Source organism: Pempheris klunzingeri, chromosome 3, assembly GCF_042242105.1.
Source record: "Pempheris klunzingeri isolate RE-2024b chromosome 3, fPemKlu1.hap1, whole genome shotgun sequence".
NCBI classification, from domain to species: Eukaryota; Metazoa; Chordata; class Actinopteri; order Acropomatiformes; family Pempheridae; genus Pempheris; species Pempheris klunzingeri.
Window position 1 is genome coordinate 23,571,843 of NC_092014.1, and position 19,232 is coordinate 23,591,074.

Genomic DNA, 19,232 nt, shown 5'->3' on the forward strand with positions numbered 1-19,232 from the left:
ATCTATCTATCTATCTATCTATCTATCTATCTATCTATCTATCTTTCTGTCTGTCTATCTATCTGTCTGTCTGTCTGTCTGTCCTCTCCAGTCCACTCCATGCTCTGACGGGCCAGCCCTCCTCTGTCCCGCCCTCAGCCCGGCTCAGCATCCATCTCTGCACCGGGACACACACAAACACACCCGACAAGAGGCTGCAGGGAGACGGAACAGGCGACAGAACCGCAGAAAGGAGAAGAAAAAAGAAATCACACCAGCTGCTGCTGCTGCTGCTCCACGCTGTGAAGGCGCTCGGTGTTTCACAAATCCACCAACAACCATCCGTCCTTCATTATTTAAACTGGGCACCATACTCCGGAGGTCCACTTGGCTGCTGAAGTGATGCATCCTGCAGGCGGTGTGTGAGCAGCAGAAATGATTTGATGTTCGCCGTGGAGAGAGCTGATCTGTGCTGCTGATAATACGAGGCAGCATGAAGTTTGCGGCCGCGGTGGTGTGGTTCTCTCTGGCTCTCGGCAAGGCTACCATGCAAGGTAAGACCAGGGGAGCGCTCTCGTGTTTAAACTGTTGAAGGTGTGCAGCTGCCAGGCATCAGTGCAAAAACAAAGCGCACACGGACTCGGGATGCAGACACAATGGAACCGTGCGAGGATTTTCATCGTGTTGCGCGCGATCACACCACGCCACGGTCCCAATCTGACACACTCATTGACCAGCGTGCCCCCGTCCTTCCCACTGACTCTTAACGGGGTAAGACTGTCACGAAGAAGCGGGCATATTGTATAATTCATGTGTGATTGTACTTCTAATCGCGTGGGAGGCAGCAGGGCAAAATGATGGGGTCAGGTGAGAGGAGCACGCTCATGATTTATTAAAGAATGGGAGCGCAGCGCCCCCCCGGGGATGTGTGACTGAGGGTGGCTGTTAAACAGGCTACAGGAGGACGATATAGGGCCGCAGGAAGCACGAGGACTGAAGAAAGCTGCGAGTCTGGTGTGTCACAGAGGTTTTGTTGTGAAAAGTGAATGATGGAATATTGTGGTGTTGAGCTACACAAAAGCAGACACTTGGTCCATACTTACTGTGTGTGTGTGTGTGTGTGTGTGTGTGTGTGTGTGTGTGTGTGTGTGTGTGTGTGTGTGTGTGTGTGTGTGTGTGTGTGTGTGTGTGTCAGTGTGTTGATATCAGCTCACTTAAAAGCATTTACAGCACTCTAATGAAATGGAGTGGCTCTTGGCAGCACATGCTGTAAATATTTCTTGCTGTATATTTATGCTGCATGTATGTGTTTGTGTGTGTGTGTGTGTGTGAGAGAGAGAGAGAGAGAGAGAGGGAGAAGGAGATAGGTGTGATGACAGTCCCAGTGTCAGTCCACAGTTGAGCTCATGAGGAATCCTGTTTTAAAGTGACACTGAGCTTTGTGTAAAGGGAGTTTGAATCAATGCAGCGTACAGTATATTGGCAGCAGGCTGACGTGCCATGCTGTGCTGTGCTGTGCTTGGTTTTAAATAAATTCATTCCCAAATTGCGAATTAAAATCAAACAGATTTTCTCACAGACCTCTTGCACTATGCAGATAACATAGATTTTGTTCGTCCAGGTTTTGAGGTAATCCTCTCTGACGTATTTACTGCAAACTCAATAGAGAGCACTGAGTCACAGCTTTTAGATAATTACCTTCAAAATTCAACCTCAACATGCTTTCCCAGATATAATGTCCAAGTTACCCTGAATATTCCACATACCTCACTGAGAACTATTTCAATAGGGACTATTTCTTTGGTGGGAAGCAGGACCCATGATAACAGCTTACAACCAGGCTGTAATGTACATGTGCAGGCTGCGCACAGTAACACTGCACACATGTGGCCACATCTGGTTATGTGATGGTCAGTCTCTTTGACATCCAACGACAGTGTGTGAACCAACATGTGCTGCTCACATACAGTACAGTACTTGCCTCAAGGGCAATGTGGCTGATGGGGTTAACCGCTGTGAAAAGTTTTGCCTATCCTGTTGCATAATCAGGAGCAAGACTGTACAGCAGTCTTTCTTTATGTTTCTTTATATTTCTTTCTTAGTTCTTTAATTTAAAAAAACCCCCAAAATTTTCCAATGGCCGGGAAGCATCTCATCAGAAATCAGTGACAGCAGCATTGAGAAAAGGCCAAAACGCAAAGTTAAACTATCGTACATTTGTACTGTAGCGTTTCATACCACTGTGTCATCCATGGGGAGTTTTAGATAGAGGCAGAGGTAGGCTCTTTGTTTGAACGCTGGGTCACCATTATGTCTGTATCAGTCATCAGCAAATGTCTTACACACACACAGTGTATGCACAAGCTAATGCATCATAATTTCCCCACAGAGAATCAACCCCATCCCCCCCAGCCATCAGTCGTTCTAATCAATACTCTCCCCTTCACCTCTGCTCAGTCATCCACACACACACACACACACACACACACACACACACACACACACACACACACACACACACACACACACACACACACACACACACACACACACACACACACACACACACACACACCCAATCAGGCTCTATCTGAGGGAGGGGGCATGCTCTTGTAGGGGAATCCATCCCTGCGGTGCGACTAGTTTGGCTCCTGTGTTTTTGTTGATGAGGATATTGAGACAGAGTTGCTTCCTGAAGAGACGGTTGATAAGATTCATCTGACTGAGTGTGCTGATGCCCTGTTTCAAGCCTTTGCAAACTGAGGGCTTTACAGGGGATCTGATGCAACGGGATGTAATCTGTCTGTGCCTGAGTCTGTGTAGTTTAATTTCACATTCCAACACACCCAACAGGAAACAGAAGGGGACTGAAGACAGGAAATATGAGGGTACATTTGCGTCCATGCACACACGCACACACACACACACTCTGAGCAAACGAATTGAATAGACAATGTACTATGATTGGTTTGAGTCAATCCCAAATATGCTGTCTTGTTGCTGTATATATTCACCAAATGTGTATGTATCCACCTGAAAATAGTTCCTAACAAATGAACAATTCACTCCTGTCTGAGTAATGCTTGCTAAAAACTATAGTGCCCAGGTGAGCCAAATAAATAAACCCTACCATAGCTTAATAAAATGGACCCAATACTTTCATTCTATCCAAACCTTCTATTTCACAGCAGTGTTAATATCAACAAAAGCTAAGACAAACTCCATGGACACTATTTGTGGGAAACGGTACACAAAAAGATGGTGACAGCTGTAACCTCTAAGACAGACAGAATAATTAAAATCCATAAGAAAAATGACAATTTCAATGACAGAAAATGTCATTCCTGGCTCTTGACCCTAGTAAGAACCTTTTCATAAGAATAATAATTCTAACTTAACTGCAACCCTAAACCCAGGCTTGAAGAACTTGAGAACAAGAAATACGAACATACGTAGTTTCTTTCATAATCCTTATTATTTTTCAGGATACTGAATGTTCAAATTCAGGCGCAGAGAAATTAAGTTTGAATCAACCTCAAAAGACAATCTGGTGTTAACTACAGGAGCAGAAACTAATGCACTACATGTAGCACGCCAGATGAGAGGGACTGGCTGGCGCAGTGCTGAGCCTTGTGTTAAGAAACAAGTTGAAATGGGAATTGGCTTTCTCCTTGCTATCTGTTTTGCTGTCTGTTCCCATTCCCCTTGCCCCAGTTAACTTCTGTGTGTAAAGCAACCTCTACCCTGCCCCCCCCCCTGCTCTGTCTCCCACAGACACTGAGGGGAATTGCTCTGGGTCACTCTGTCTCACTCCTTCTCTTATCAGCTTTTTCCATTCCTGCGCTCCATTCCTCTTGTTGGAGAGGCTGTTGATTCGAACCTCTGTTTTCCGTCTATCAGCCTCTGCATCTGTTGCAGCAGCACTATCTGCGGCGCCAAATATCGTCCTCCTTTGCAGCCGAACACTCAGAGCTCAGAGCTCAGAGCCGATAGAGCCACAGAGTTACTGTGGGAGGCTCTGTGGTGCAGCTCAAGTACAAATACCACATGATGCTCTGAGCGTCCAGCAAATGTCACTGTCATGTGCGTCTTTCAGAGTGAGTTACAATGAGTAACAGGGAAGAGGTTCAGTGTCTTGCTCAAGGACATTTCTATAGGACATAAAGCTGTTGAATAACGTGCCAACTTTAAACTACTGATGATTCTCTTAACTGATTACTGGATTAAACCAATAGGTTCCATGTACCTCTAGCCATTGACAGATTGTGTATTTTGAGCTGAACTAAACTGAATGACTGCAAAACATTGCAGTGTGTTTTCTGTAATTGTCTACCTATGAGACCTGATGCCTCCCAGCTGCTGAAGTGAAAGCACTGTTCCATCATTGCTCCGTCTCCTGCTCAGCGCGAGCGTCACTCTCTAACTGACTATTATGTCTTGTGCCTGGCTGCACAAAGAGCTCTGAGCTCTGCTCGTCTCCCCTGGCAATTGTTCTGTCTGAAGTGATCATGTCAGCATGATCATTTTGTCAGCCTTGGGAGCTTAGATGCATTCAGTCGGCCATGACCAGCTGTCAGTCCAGGGTTGACAGTGTGTGCCTGTGTGTGTGTGTGTGTGTGCGTGTGTGTGTGGGGGCCTTTACTTAATTTTTTCTTCCACTTGCTTTTGAGACTCGAGAGAGGTTGTTCACTTTGTTCATGCACGACTGTGTCTTTACATGTTCTAAATGGAATAGTTCAGATTATTTGAAGTGGAGTTGTGTGAGGTACTTATTCATAGTGAGTGTGTTACCTACAGTAGATGTGTGTGATGTGATCACACACATCTACCCCCAGTTTGGAGGAGCAGGCAGGAGTCACAGCACAGACGCTTAGCGATGTACTGCTGATGGAGTTCGACAGGGAACTGAAGCCGCTCTCTCATTCTGTTTTCTTGCTTAAAATCCACCAGACTAGATGTAGAAAACATTATTAACATTACATTAGTAACATTATTTTACCTTGCAGAAAACAGGAGTTGCTCGTCTACCACTTAGTTATCTGTCAGTTTGCTGTGACTTTTTAAATTGTTAGTTTGGATCTGAACTAACGTGTTTGTTCATTTATCAAGTTGAGTTGAAATTACTGTTTTTTTCATGTACACACTTGATTCATTTTAAAACTGGCTTTGTGTTCCCTTGACTTTTAACTCTAGCGCAACCTTGTTGGTTGGCATTTGTGGTTTTAAGTGAAATGTCTGAATAACTGAATGGATTGGGATGTGTTCATGCTGTTACACAGCCCATGTAGACCACTGGATTGATTAAAGGAGAACTGTTGCCAAAGCAGATTAGTTAATTGTTAACCAACTACTCTGCTAATGTCTGCACTACTTAAAATCAGGTCTTTAGCTATATTCTCTTGAACACCATTTTCTCTCCCAAACTAACTTCCTCTCTCATCACTACTTTCTTCTCTGGCTCCCTCCAGCTCAGGAAGACTTTGTGTCGCTGGCTGAAATGGAAGATTCCTTGTTGACGAACCTCTTCAGGGGTTACCAGAAGTGGGTGCGGCCTGTCCAGCATGCCAACGACACCATCACAGTACGCTTTGGACTCAAGATCTCACAGCTGGTTGATGTGGTAAGGAAACTACACCCAGATATGCAAACACACAGGAGGCATATAGTGTATAGAAATGTTGGGTTACTTCATGTCTTACTGATCTAAAGTGAGCCTTCTGGGCCATGTTGCATTTTTGTATGCAACTGAGCGTATTGTTCTGTCAGCCTGGCTTTTGAAAGGTCAGTCACAAACTAGCTTTTGCTAAAGCCCACACATTCCCAAAAAAATAAAACAAAATACTGAAGACGTCAATGGTAGCTCTGGCTTTGTCCCTGCTATACACCATATACTAATATTAGATAGATGAGGGCATTTTAAGCTGCGATCATGTCCTGAGCACCTTTGAGCAAAAGACAGACAGACATAGACATAGAGGCTCTAGTATGTCTTACGCTGTGTGTTCTGTGTTAAGGAAGCTCTATGCAGAAATTAAAAGTGCCTTATGTAACATGGTTAATAAAGTCAGATCCGAGTTGGACCGAGACGGGAGAGGAAGGAAAGGAGGAAAGCAGACGGCAGAAGGACAGGTGATTGTTTTGAGAGAAGAAAGAGACCAGGGAGGGAATAGAAAGAAGTGCATGTGAGATTGTTCAGAGGTGGCTCATCCTCTGTTTAGGACGAGACACAAGGTCACTAATGTTTAAAAGAGATGGTAAAAGGTAACCAGGGCAGAGGAAGACAAATACAAAGAGAGAGAAAGGCAGGTTAGGAGGCTATTGAGGGGGAACAACAGAGGAGATATAGTACAGAACCTACACTGAGGACAGAAGTGGGTGGATGACCGAGGACAAGGGTAAGGAGCTGGGCAAAGACAGGGAGAGAGAGAGACGAAGAAAGGTTAAGAAAGAGGTCCAAAGTGGTCTTTAATAGTAGCAGAGGAAGTAATGAGGCCATCAGGCTGACAGGAACCAGATCACATGTATTATTTACACAAGGACACACACACACACACACACACACACACAAAGCTGCTCCCACAACTCCACAGAGGAGCCGCATTTTGACTACATCAGCATTTAATATTCATATTTCTGCCATGCAGAAATAACATTTAGAAGAGTGCCATCTTGTGGTATTCTAACTAAACCAGTGTGATTTAAAAACCCCACCTCAGGTCAATTTCTGTTATGAGGGGATGGGTATACAATCAGGTTTGCCTCTCGACTCTCGAGAGCAGAAAAACCACAAAATCTATATCATAGATTTTCTCTCTTCTCTTGTTTTGCATTTTACATTTCTGCGAGACTTTTCCTGCACGGAAACTCGACAACTTTTATTGGAAAACTTTCTGACTCCCTCAGATTCATTACTGCGTTTGTCCTCCTCATATTGCTTTCCCATTACCCCCTCGCCATGCCTCTCTCTTTTGTTATTGTACAGTATCTATCAATACACTAACACACACTAAGAAAACGAGGCAGCGGAACCTGCTGTATATTGGTTTAGCCAGTGATATTGGTCGCTGAAGAGTAATTTGCACTTCTTTTTGCTCATTAAATGAAGGCACTTAACCCCCAAACAATTCCACGGTGCTTTCTTAGTAGCGAGCGAGAGAAGCAATTAACCCACTTTGGGAAAAAATGTTCCTTTCTAACTAGGTTTAAATACTTTCTTTTATCTCATTCAACGTTTTATCTCCAGCTTCTAGTTCGCTCCTCACCTCCTCATTAGCCTCTCTTAAGATTCACAGTAGGCTCCACTAAGATGTACAAATAGTGAACAAACCATCTCTTTCTTCCTGCAGGATGAAAAGAACCAACTGATGACTACTAATGTTTGGCTCTGGCAGGTAAAAATGAACACTACCGTTTACAAATACTGGATCCTACTTTGTATGGTGCTATTTTCACATGTGTGAATTCTTTAAGTGTGCATATTGTCATTCAAACATTTTGGCCTACTATTTGGATTTTTCTGAGTTTCTTTTTGTTTTTATTTTGTGGTATTAATCCCTATCTAATCATTCCTGTCACATATTATAAATGTGTCAAGTCATTGTTAATAATTGTTAGTGGAGATTCTAAACACAAATAACACTCATTTGAATACAATGACATAAATGAACATAACCATAACTTTTTGTTGTTGTTGCTGAGTTAAATATAAGACCTTTTAAATTAATGAAAAATATCTCTAATGTAGGGCATTAACAAAAGAATATGGCAGCATCAAAATAAACACACGCTGATCTGTGCAGATAAAGATAAAGGCACGGGTGCTGTCCGTGGTGCTGAATGGGAATATGGAGTGATGTGTTTCATAGCTGGATGCTCAACTGTAGGCTAAATGTATCAGATTTGGAAAGTGACCATGTATTGTTATTCATTTAAAGGAGTGGATTGATGTGAAGCTGAAGTGGAACCCAGATGACTATGGAGGTATTACCTCCATCAGAGTGCCCTCAGAGACAATATGGCTGCCTGACATCGTCCTGTATGAAAAGTGAGTCAGGTAGCACAGTAGCACATCCTGAGGCACTTCCTGATTAATCTGATGCACATTTGTAAATCAAAGTAATTGTAATTAATTACCTTTTCCTTGTTAATGTCTGCTCCACGTGATTCTTCTCTTCTCTGTGCTCGTTCCGTCCCTCTCCAGTGCGGATGGTCGCTTTGAGGGCTCCCTGATGACCAAGGCCATCGTGCGCTGGGATGGCACCATAACATGGACTCCTCCTGCCAGCTACAAGTCCTCCTGCACCATGGACGTCACCTTCTTCCCCTTCGACCGACAGAACTGCTCCATGAAGTTCGGCTCCTGGACTTACGATGGGAACATGGTGGACCTGGTTCTGGTGGATCACTATGTCGACCGCAAAGACTTCTTTGATAACGGCGAGTGGGAGATCCTCAATGCCACGGGAGTGAAGGGAAGCAGGAGGGATGGGGTGTACTGGTACCCGTTTGTCACCTACTCCTTCATCCTCAAGAGATTGCCCTTGTTCTACACCCTCTTCCTCATCATCCCATGCCTCGGTCTCTCCTTTCTGACCGTACTGGTGTTTTATTTGCCATCAGACGAAGGAGAGAAATTGTCACTTTCCACATCTGTGCTGGTGTCACTCACTGTGTTCCTACTGGTCATAGAGGAAATCATCCCCTCATCCTCAAAGGTGGGTGTCCTAAGGGGGTTTACGATGCCGCCTATGTTCACTTTGAAGTGTTTAGTGGCCTGTTCTGTTATCCTAATCGTAATCTTAATTGCAGCATGTCCTAATTAGCACAGATCACACGCAGTCCTCTCAATTACCTGCAGCTTAAACTCCATGTCAACTCAATTAACAGCTATTGACTTCAGACACATCTCCGTCCAGTGCAGCGCTTTATGGAAAATCAGTGCTCAAAAAGACAGTAACTACTGTACATCTAAAAACAATGACTTTTCATTATGCTGTATATTCCACTATTCCATATTCTCTATTGAGGAATATGCAGTGACATTAGCGAAAAACGACTTCCCTGACGATCCCCTGACTTTTCATTTAACATCACATGATGGGGGCAGCATGGTGGTGCTGTGGTTAACACTGCAAGAAGGTTCCAGGTTCGAATCCTGGTTTGAACGTGGGGTCTTTCTGTGTGGAGTTTGCATGTTCTCCCCCGTACTAGTGTGGGTTCTCTCCGGGTACTCCGGCTTCCTCCCACAATCCAAAAGACATGCACATTAGGTTAACTGGGGACTCTAAATTGCCCGAGAGTGTGAGAGTGAGTGGTTGTCTGTCTCTATATATGTGACCCTGTGATTGGCTGGCGACCAGTCCTGGTTGTACCCTGCCTCTCGCCCGAAGTCAGCTGGGATTGGCTCCAGCTCCCCCCGCGACCCTGATGGATAAGCACTCACTGAGTTAGAATGCAACCATTCATTGGTGGAAAATTTGCTTACTATATATTCAAGATCACTTTGGTGAATTTTCATTTAGTGACTATACTTTGATATACTTATTCTTATTTAGTGCTAACTGACAATTTTAGCACGCTAACACGCTAAACTAACAATCTAGTACATATTACCTGGTAAACATCAGCATGTTAACTATCATTGTGGGCATGTTATAGTATGATAACATTAGCATTTAGCTCAAAGCACTGCTGTGCCTGAACCGCTAGCATGGCTGTGGACTCTTAGTCTTGTTTGAATAATTTTGATTATTTTGCCACAAAGTAGTGAGAATTTCTAATGTCATGCTTCTGTAACAAACATTAATGCATTTTAAGGGGCTCTTTCAAATGTTGGAAAGGTCTGTCCAGAGCCACAGGAGACATTATGCAGCTGTTTTCACATGCTGAGGAGCACCTCTCATCAAGAGCAAACTGAACTAATCAAGTATTCCAAAATCAGAGTGAGCTTTTACACTGATTCAGTAATTATTCGACCCAACATCAACATCATCACATCTCTCTGTCTCCAGGTGATCCCACTGATCGGAGAATACCTGCTCTTCATCATGATCTTCGTTACTTTCTCCATCATCGTCACCGTCTTTGTCATTAACGTCCACCACCGATCCTCTGCTACATACCATCCCATGGCCCCCTGGGTAAAGAGCCTCTTCCTTCAGAGACTGCCCAGACTGCTGTGTATGAGAGGGCACACTGACAGGTAATACAGAAAGAAATGTAGTTAAAGGAACAGTTCAACATTTGGGGAAAAGTGTTTATTTGCTTGTTAGAGGAGAAGATTAGCTTAGCTTAGCATAAAGACTGGAGAAAGGGAAACTGCTAGCCTGTTAACTAGCTCAGCAGCTGGTAGGTAGGCCCTCCCGCTACAATGACAGATAAGCGGTATAGATGATGGATGGATGGATGGATGGATCTTCTTCTATCTAACTTAGTGTAAATCCCAAAATGTCGAACTGGTCCTTTAATATCTGCCTGTACGCATGAAAGTAAAATGATTAAAACAGATAGTGTCCATTATCCTCAGATACCACTTTCCAGATATGGAGATGCGCAGCCCGGAGCTGAAACCCCGCAGAGGAGTGGGGAAGAGGGGGGTTCCTGGCCACAGTGGAGGCCAGCAGAGAGGCCCCCTCGCAGGAAAGGAGGACGAGAACCAAGCCTGGCTGGCCATGCTGGAGAAAGCCACAAGTTCAGTTCGCTACATCAGCCGTCACATCAAAAAGGAGCACTTCATACGAGAGGTGTGTGCAGGCAGGAGGGAGGGCGTGGGATGAAAGTGTTTGCATGCATGTCGCATTAAATTCTCTTTGAATTTTTTATACTGTTCGAGCTTCTTGCCTGTTAAAACTCTCCTCCCGGAGTTCAGTCTCATTTGCTCTATGACTGCTTAATATGATACAAAGTTGTGGTTGTTGTGTCCTGAATGGAGGATGTTTTCACCGTGAAAACGGTGCTCGAGGCTGGCTGACACAGATTCACACCTGTGGACCTTTCTTTTTCTCTCTCGCTCTGTCTGTCCCTCTCTCTGTGCCTCAATCAGGTCGTTCAAGACTGGAAGTTCGTGGCTCAGGTGTTGGACAGGATTTTCCTGTGGGCCTTCCTCACAGTGTCAATACTGGGAACTGTCCTAATCTTCACCCCTGCTCTGCAGATGTACCTCAGCACACCTTGATGACAACACTCACACAAGCTCACGAGTACTCTCCATCAGCTCATTCTTATTTTCCAGTTTGTTTTTGACTATGTTTTATTTATAAAGCCCAATAAAACATTCACACTGCATATTTCTGTTCTAGATACAAGCTCGAGCTACAAACTTTTACCTCCCTACAGTAAGGTCTGCACCCTATAATGACTACTGGAACAGTGTAATGTTTTAGATGCAACTTTATTTCATTGTAAGGTGCATGCACAGGAGTGCGAATGAATGAAAGCAATAAGCAGGTTATTGTAGCTTGTATGGTTTGTATAGCCATGTTTGTATAACTGTAACAATGTAATTATACATCCAGCAACACGCATAGTATCACTCCATCAACAATGAGTTTTGTGTGTCATATGCAACATGTTGTCTACTGTAAGTGATGTAATGATGATGATAATTAAAATGAATCTGATGTACAAAATCTATTTTCCAGCTCTGTGACAGTAACTTGCAACCAGGAAAGTGGGCGACCACCACTGATGACAGCAGCTCTACAACACGGCACTTTGTTTGTGTTCATTTGGTTAACTGCAAATTTGCAAAAAGATAATGAACAGAAAATGAAATAATACAGACCTTAAGGTGGCACCTGCATTATCATATAATCTTGTGGTCCCATTTTGTAGAGGGTTGTGCTTAGAGGGTTCATATTTTAATAAACTTTATAACTTTGCAACAAACTAGTTGCTAATTACTAAGTAATACAGGCACAATGCAAAGAGAGTGGGAGAAACAGGGCTCAATGTTGGCCCACAATTTATTTTTGCTCGCAGGGCACCCAAGAGGGTTTAGCTGGCCCCGTTAGTGTCCGAGAGCCGTGAAGTAGAGTACGGACTAGAGCGGACCATAAGGGGCACGGTGGACCAGTTAGGTTGTGTTTTCGGTTGTAATGACACAGTATCACCACTAAAGGGCAGCAAACACCTTGCTTTACAAAAATAATGAGGCGCTAAAAGCTGTTTCAAATCCAGTACTTGGCCACAGAAAAATGAAATTCACAAGATACTGACACATTACTTATGGCATTTTGTGGCCGTGCTCCAACACTATTGATGTATCTTCATTCACAGCATCAACCCACAAGCTGCAAGGGAGAAGTTTGTCTGAGCAAATATTGTGTAGCGGTGAGGAATTGTAGGTCATATCCACAGCATTATACTGTCACCCCATTCTAATCATTTCTACTCAAGTCTCACCAAGGTGTCTGCTGTGCCAAAGGGCAGATCACAAACAGTCATTACAGGAGGGAACGGTGGCTCATTCATTCCAGTCACTGTTAGCAGCTGTAAGGCTCTTGTTTAGCCTTCAGGCCTTTTGTCGCCCACCAAATATTGCTACAAGTCAAGTGGTAGCCCCCAGTGATATCGTTTGTGCTTTGGCCTAGTTTTAGGGAGACAGGAGTTTGTTCTCTGACTTATTAAAAATGGCTGGCGTGCTCAAGTGAAAGTCTCTCCCCTGTTTCCCCTGCACTTGAAGAGTCTGACCTCAGCCCACTCTTCAATTATTCACAGCTACAGATCTGACTCAGGCAGACAGGTGTGTGTGTGCGTGTGAGTGTGAGTGTGTGTTTGTGAGGGCAGAGGTATGTCACTGTTTGGGTGAGGCAGAACTAGAGTGCATGAGAAGGGCAGTGTGTGTGTGTGTGTGTGTGTGTGTGTGTGTGTGTGTGTGTGTGTGTGTGAGAGAGAGACAGAGTGACAGGGTTGGGTGTGAACCCCTCAGGACTCCATATAAATAAACAAGACTTCAAGTCTTTGGACAGAGAAAAAATTGTGATGCTGTTGCAAGACACTCAAAATATTTTGAGTTACTCCTTTTGAGTAACTCCTCTTTTCAACAAAAACATATTTCATGTACTTTCATTCTCTAGCTCACTGGAAAATTCATTATTTAAAACAACTGAATTGTATGAAAAAGAACATTGGTTGTTTTAGCAAAACATTAAAAGAGCAAAAAACTGTGAACCATAAGCCACAACCAAAACCTTATCTTAATATAACACAGTCATATAACACAGAAGTCAATGATGGTGCTAAACCAAAAGTCAGGGGAACGCTAAAGTTCTTACAATTCATCCACCATGGCAATCCATGCAAGTGTGGAGAGCTGTAGAGACATCACTTAAAATATAAACATCAAGGTGTAACTTCAGGAAAAATCAGGGGATCCCCAAAATCAGTAGGATTTATCACATGGGGACCATGAATGTCTGCCCCAGCAATCCATCTATTTGTGGTGGAGACAATTCATTAAAGTGGTGAACTGTCAGGCAGAGTGACATTGCTGCTCCTAGAGCCATGCCGCTAGAGTGACAAGAAGTGTTTATCAGATGTAATAACATACATTTGGGGTCATGAGCCAGTAATACCCTTTATGGAGTCTACATATACTATTTCTATATTCATAGAGATCGTGACTGAGTTGTAGTATTTCTAGAGAGCCACGGGGCAATTTGATCCATCTCAGTGAACATTCTTTACTGAGCTCAATCCTATACAGTATGAATCCAGCCTGACCTGCATTTATGTGTCAGTTATTGCAATGTAAAGTCATGGCATTGCTTGAAATACAAATGAAAGCGCATGCTGAACAACAGAGAGTGTGCAGTTTTTGCCTTTGTTTAGTATTGACTTGAAAAGTGCACACTTTGTTTTCTGTGACACTAATGTACAGCTCGAGTAGCAATGAACAAGACAAGATTGAAAAGGTGATCATTGGGGGCACTCTGGGGAATTTCCTGGTATATAGAAAGACTCAATTTTCTGCTTCCCATCTGTTACCACCGCTGTGAATTGAAGCTCATCTGGATGGAAAGGCTGAAACACACATTTTCCACAAGGTCAGTTTCACTTACATTCTTAATGATGCAACTCCAGGTTATACATCATGGCGAAATTATAAGGAAGGGTCCTGGCTCTGTGGTTGCAAGCAAGTAGGGGAGGGAGCCGATCATGCATCTGATTAGCTGCTAGGGAGCAAAGCAATAACACGACTGTGTCTCACCGGTGTTACTCCTTATAACGTCACACATAAAAACTGTGTGTGCTCGTGTTTGTGTGCCTTGTCACTTTCTAACTTTCTGCATGACTCAGCCTGCCGGTAGCACTATAGCGTTGTGAAAAGGTTGTTGCAGGTGCTGCAAAACATGTTTTGTTCCTCACCTCAGCTCGCCTAAAAGTGTGATCCAGCCTTTCAAAGTCTGATTTGAACATAACCTTTAACTTTTATGTCATCTGCTTTGAAAAGTTGGTTAGCTTGGCTTTTTAAAAAACTTTTCTTTTGTTTCACTTAGATAAGAGAAATCGATATGAAGGAATGGATAGAGAAGCCAAAGAGGTAAACAAAGCTGCTTTGGATTAGTTAGTAGCTCTTGTGCTGCTGTGAAAGATATACCGACATTGTTGTAGGGGTTATGAATTTTAAAACAAGGCTACACTGCATGTGCTCCTGTGTAAAAAAAAAAAAGTATGTATGGTAGATATGGTAAAGATTTTTAAAAAATGGCAATTATTGTAGAGTTGGTGGAGACCAAAACAGAGCTAAAAAGACAACAAATATTGGACTTACAGTACATTTGTTGTTTTGCCAGTTGTTTGGTAAAAGCACTGACATATCATCACCTCACATGTTGCAACCTTGTCATCAAGCACTCACTTATTTCTTCGACAGACAAAAAGCAACATTATTGTTCATTTGAAGTCTTATTTAACTCTGGTCTTTGGCCTCCAACAGGAGGACTGAAAGGACTGTCTGCTGTTTGGCTCTGAGAGGGTAGCGTACAGTGGGCTTTTAGAGCTTTTTCAAAGTAGCTGGCCGCTACTGCAGAAAATCAATCAATCAATTTTTATATATAGGTATAGCGCCAATTCATAACAGTGTTATCTCAAGGCGCTTTCCATAAAGAGGAGGTCTAGACCAAACTCTAGACCAAAAGAAACCTCGAACATGACACCATGAGAGCGGGGAGAGTGAACCAAAACAGTAAAAGCTGAAGCTAAACAACAAGCTGAAACTATAAAGCTCCGTAAAGCCGAGACAGCTGCAGATTCAGGTGATAATCCCCAGTAGGTTCATCACTATGAGCGACCTCTTTCACATTGTCACCTTGTCATTTGCTTTTAAAATGTTCTTTGGCAGTAGCTGCATGTACAGTACATTGCGATTCAACACTGTGAAGTATGCTGTCACATATGGAATTGCATAAGCCTCAATATAAATCACATGTCCGGCCTTATGCTTGATGATCATGCTTGAGATGCTGTTTATATGTTTATGATATTTATGGTATGGGCTTGGGGCTACTATGCTATTCAGTATGGTAATGTGTTGTGTGGGGTAAGAGGAAAGGGGTCTCTTTCACTTGGACTAAAAGCGACAGCACACATATACTGGACAGTAAATAAACAGGTGCACACACACAGAAAAAAAAACACATTAAAACACACAGCCCACACTCTCACACATACACACACACACACACACACAGTACCAACTCCAATCCCCGTGGGCTCAGCCAAAAGGGCATTCATTTAATGTGAGCTGATGGCAGTCTACATACATGTACAACACTGTGTCCAGACTGAAGCCAGAGGGAGACAGAATGGCAAGGAGGGGAGGCGGGGGAGGTTTAAACACTGAGGCTGAAGCGAATGCGAGAGGGAAGAGTGATAGATGGTGAGAGCTGGAGAAGCGCTGCGGGCGCTCTCGTAATGGTCTGAGGACATCACTGCATCAGATGCTCACAGACAGAACTACAAGGGTACAGAACAAGCAAGTGGAAGAAAGGAAACAGAGGGGGGAAAGAGAGATGGGAAGCTGATGAGAGGGAGGAAGAGAGAGGACAGAGAGGAAGATCAACAGGGAACGAGTGGGTTTGGCAGATGGGTAGAGGGTAAAAGGAAAGAGAAAACTACTACTGCTACGAGCGATTGAATGAGTAAGACGAGGACAGAAGGGAGGAGAGAAGAGCACTGAGAAGATGACACGGAGTAGACATGGGTGGCATGTATGATTAAGCCCAATGATCAGGAAACAGATCATCTGTGCATCACACCAACCAACAACTTGAAGCATCTCCATTCAGCCTAATGAGGCTGCACACACACTAACACACACACAGAGTAACATTCCATCTCTTGTCATGGCGGTGTAAGGTGTGCTGCCTGTGAGCCCTGAAGAGGTTTTCCTTCCCGCTGACAGCACCACAGTGAAGCCCAGGCTGTCTCATTAGAGCTAATTATGTGATGCAATATGCTTTAACAACTGGCCACACGCAGCAAAATTCACCACATTTGGACGGCTGGCCTGCTGATTAAAGATGCATTCAGTGGCGCATGCAAACATGAAATTATTAATCTAACCTAATTCATCACCTGCACCACTGCAGCACAGAGATGCTTGGTACTCAAAATGGCAACATACAATGGCCTTATGTTGAAGCGTGCAGTATACCAGCTGATACTTGCAGGCCTGAGCAGTTTAAAATCAAAAATTAAACTTCTAATTGCTTAAAAGTGACCAGGACATTTAACTAGGAAGAAGTAGTGTTTGCATCAGATTAGAAAGTAAGCGATTTGCACATTTCGAAGGCTAATTCCCCAGTTTAAGAAGGGAAACAACACTGTTACCACATAAAATAAAATAATAATGTGTAGATGGGTTGGGATCACTGCCAACTAATCAATGTGCTGAGATCAAATTATAGTGAATCATCGTTTTTCCTACCATGAACAGTGTACAAACGGCAGCTTGGCCAGAGAACCACTTGCCTATGCTGAGTGCACAGTTCTCATTGAAATGAATGGGGCTCCGTGTACCTCACCTTCCCTTTTCTCCCCTTCCAAACTGTCCTTACTGCGCATAAATACTTGAAACTCTTTCTCCTGCCCTGCGTGTCTACTTTACACAATCATTGTATGGGTGTGTTATACATTCTTTTTGATTTCAAAGCAATAAAAGATTCCAACACCAACCTTCAGACGAGTATCTACGAGACAGTGAGGAGGGAGATGATGTGGGAACAGTATGGGAGGATGAGGCAAGAGCACAGTGGAAGGAAGGAGGGGGAGGAGGGGGAGGAGGGGGGGAAAAGTGACTGACACTACTTGGAAAAGAGGACAAGGTTCACTTCTGAGCTGATTTTTCTGCATCTTATGCACTAATCCTTCCCACCTTTAGGAAAAGGGCACCACGATCAGCCAGTGATGGATGATCACTGATTTGGGGCTGAAGGGGAGATCATGTTCACCGCCACCAACATCCTACACTACTGAGGATGCGCTGAGTGACATTTTTATTGAACATTTTCATGAGCAAAAAAAGTTTTCGAAAGTTTGGGAGGGAGGGAGGGAGGGAGAGGAGGGGTCTTGCCGCCCTCTCTAAGAGATCCCTGCGTCAAGATGCGTGCGTGTCCATCTTTTCCTTTAGTCATCACCCATAAAGCAGGTGAGGATGAGCCCGGAGTGACTGGAGGGGACAAACCTTGCGCAGGAGCAGCCAGCGGACAGGTGGCTGTCATCATCACCGCGCACGCAGGAAACACGCAAAGGACAAGATCGAGATGTTTGATATAAAAATCTGAGCCAGAGAGGGAGAGGGAGAGAGAGGGAGAGAGAGGAGAGCGGGATCCAAAGTGACTTTTGACGCGACTGGCGGCGAAAACACAGGGAGACAAACATCGGGTGTCTATCCAGCGACAGAGAGAGAGAGAAAGAGAGAGAGAGAGAGAGAGGGAGAGAGAGAAGGGGAGAGAGAGAGAGAGAGCGGCACTAGCAGTCTGACAAAGCTGCACTCCCTCGAAGTTTGACATCCCCAGCGGGCTACAGAGGGAGTTCTGCTCCGCCGCTGCCATGGAGCCTCGGAAGTGTCCTGGATCTGTATTGATAGGAGTTTACCTGTGGGCGACATTCTTCTGTCAAGGTGGGTCACTGATGGAGCCCTCTGTCTGTTTCCTGTCAGTCAAAAAGAGGCAGGGACCTAAAGAGCAAAATGCATATGATCACTTTTTTTCTTTTAGATTTTGCTTTTTTTTTTTGACATTCTGGGCATCATTTCCATCAACATTTGTCAGGAGGGGGAGAGCTGCAGTGAAGACATACTTCGGCTTGGTTCGGCTGCTCACTGCACATCTGGCGTGGCAGGAGCATCTGTATCCACTGCTGTCAAATGCATGTTGTCCCCTGCGATAGATCCAGAGAGGAAATTCAAAGGAGGGCACAAAGCGACCTTAGCACTTTCACTGTGCGTTATGTGTATGGATTATGCGTAAAAGGTTCCTGAATTCCTCAAGCCCCCCATAGTTTGGTAAACTGCTGTATTTGCCAGCTTGCAGCGGGTGGGTCGGGGGGGGGGTGGGGTGGGGGGTTTGTGTGTCCATGCGCGCACACGAGTGAGCTTTCTTTAATAGTCCAGCAACATCTGGCTCTGAGTAAGGAGGGCATCCTGGCGATGATGCACGAAGCCCATTGGGGCCGCTCATCCCTTCTCTGTAATCTGCAGCTAAAGGATTGTGAAATGCGTGACTACAGTGGACCACATCTAGAGGACCCTCAGAGGAGGTTAAACCTCTCATGTGTATGAATCCCTGACTTATATTCTTGACTCATTCTGAGCACGGATGTGTTTTTACAACGTCCATGTTTTTTAATGTAGGCTCTGCATGCGCACAGGTGAGGGAAAGATTTGGGGGCTCCTCACTGTCTGCGTGTGCTCGCCCAACAGGTTGAAGAATGAATGACATACCGACTGGACGCTAGCATTAGGTTAAAGAGATCTTTACCTTCAAGTAACTAACTTGCAAACACAAAAGCAAGTAAACAGATGATGTGCACGACCATGCAGGTGTGATGGCGACAGCATGGCGATGATTTCAAGAGCACAAGTGAAGTCAGATGTTCATCATAAGATCCCTAATCACCATTTGTTAAAGAACCTTCTAGGAAGAAATAGCAAGCAGATTTCTACCTCTTTTATCCTTCAGTGGAGTAAAGGCTGCCCTTTTTTGAGAAGTGTTGTGGTGTCCCACTGCCGGTCACAATTTCAGCATCAC

General features: G+C 44.1%; 1 protein-coding gene across 1 annotated transcript; it reads left to right on the plus strand.

The window, feature by feature from the left end:
• Positions 1-466: 466 nt before the first annotated feature.
• On the plus strand, positions 467-11,152 carry chrnb3a (cholinergic receptor nicotinic beta 3 subunit a). Its single transcript, XM_070855275.1, has 8 exons — positions 467-533; positions 5,448-5,599; positions 7,326-7,370; positions 7,914-8,023; positions 8,180-8,693; positions 9,990-10,180; positions 10,505-10,721; positions 11,021-11,152. The coding sequence occupies exons 1-8, from the start codon at positions 473-475 to the stop codon at positions 11,150-11,152; spliced, it is 1,422 nt and encodes a 473-aa protein (XP_070711376.1). The 5' UTR covers positions 467-472.
• Positions 11,153-19,232: the final 8,080 nt, after the last annotated feature.

Coding starts and splice junctions, on each gene's coding strand:
- chrnb3a (XM_070855275.1), top strand. CDS start 473: ATGAAGTTTGCGGCCGCGGTGGTGTGGTTCTCTCTGGCTCTCGGCAAG. Junction 8,694..9,989: donor TCATCCCCTCATCCTCAAAG/GTGGGTGTCCTA, acceptor CTCTGTCTCCAG/GTGATCCCACTGATCGGAGA. Junction 10,722..11,020: donor AGGAGCACTTCATACGAGAG/GTGTGTGCAGGC, acceptor TGCCTCAATCAG/GTCGTTCAAGACTGGAAGTT.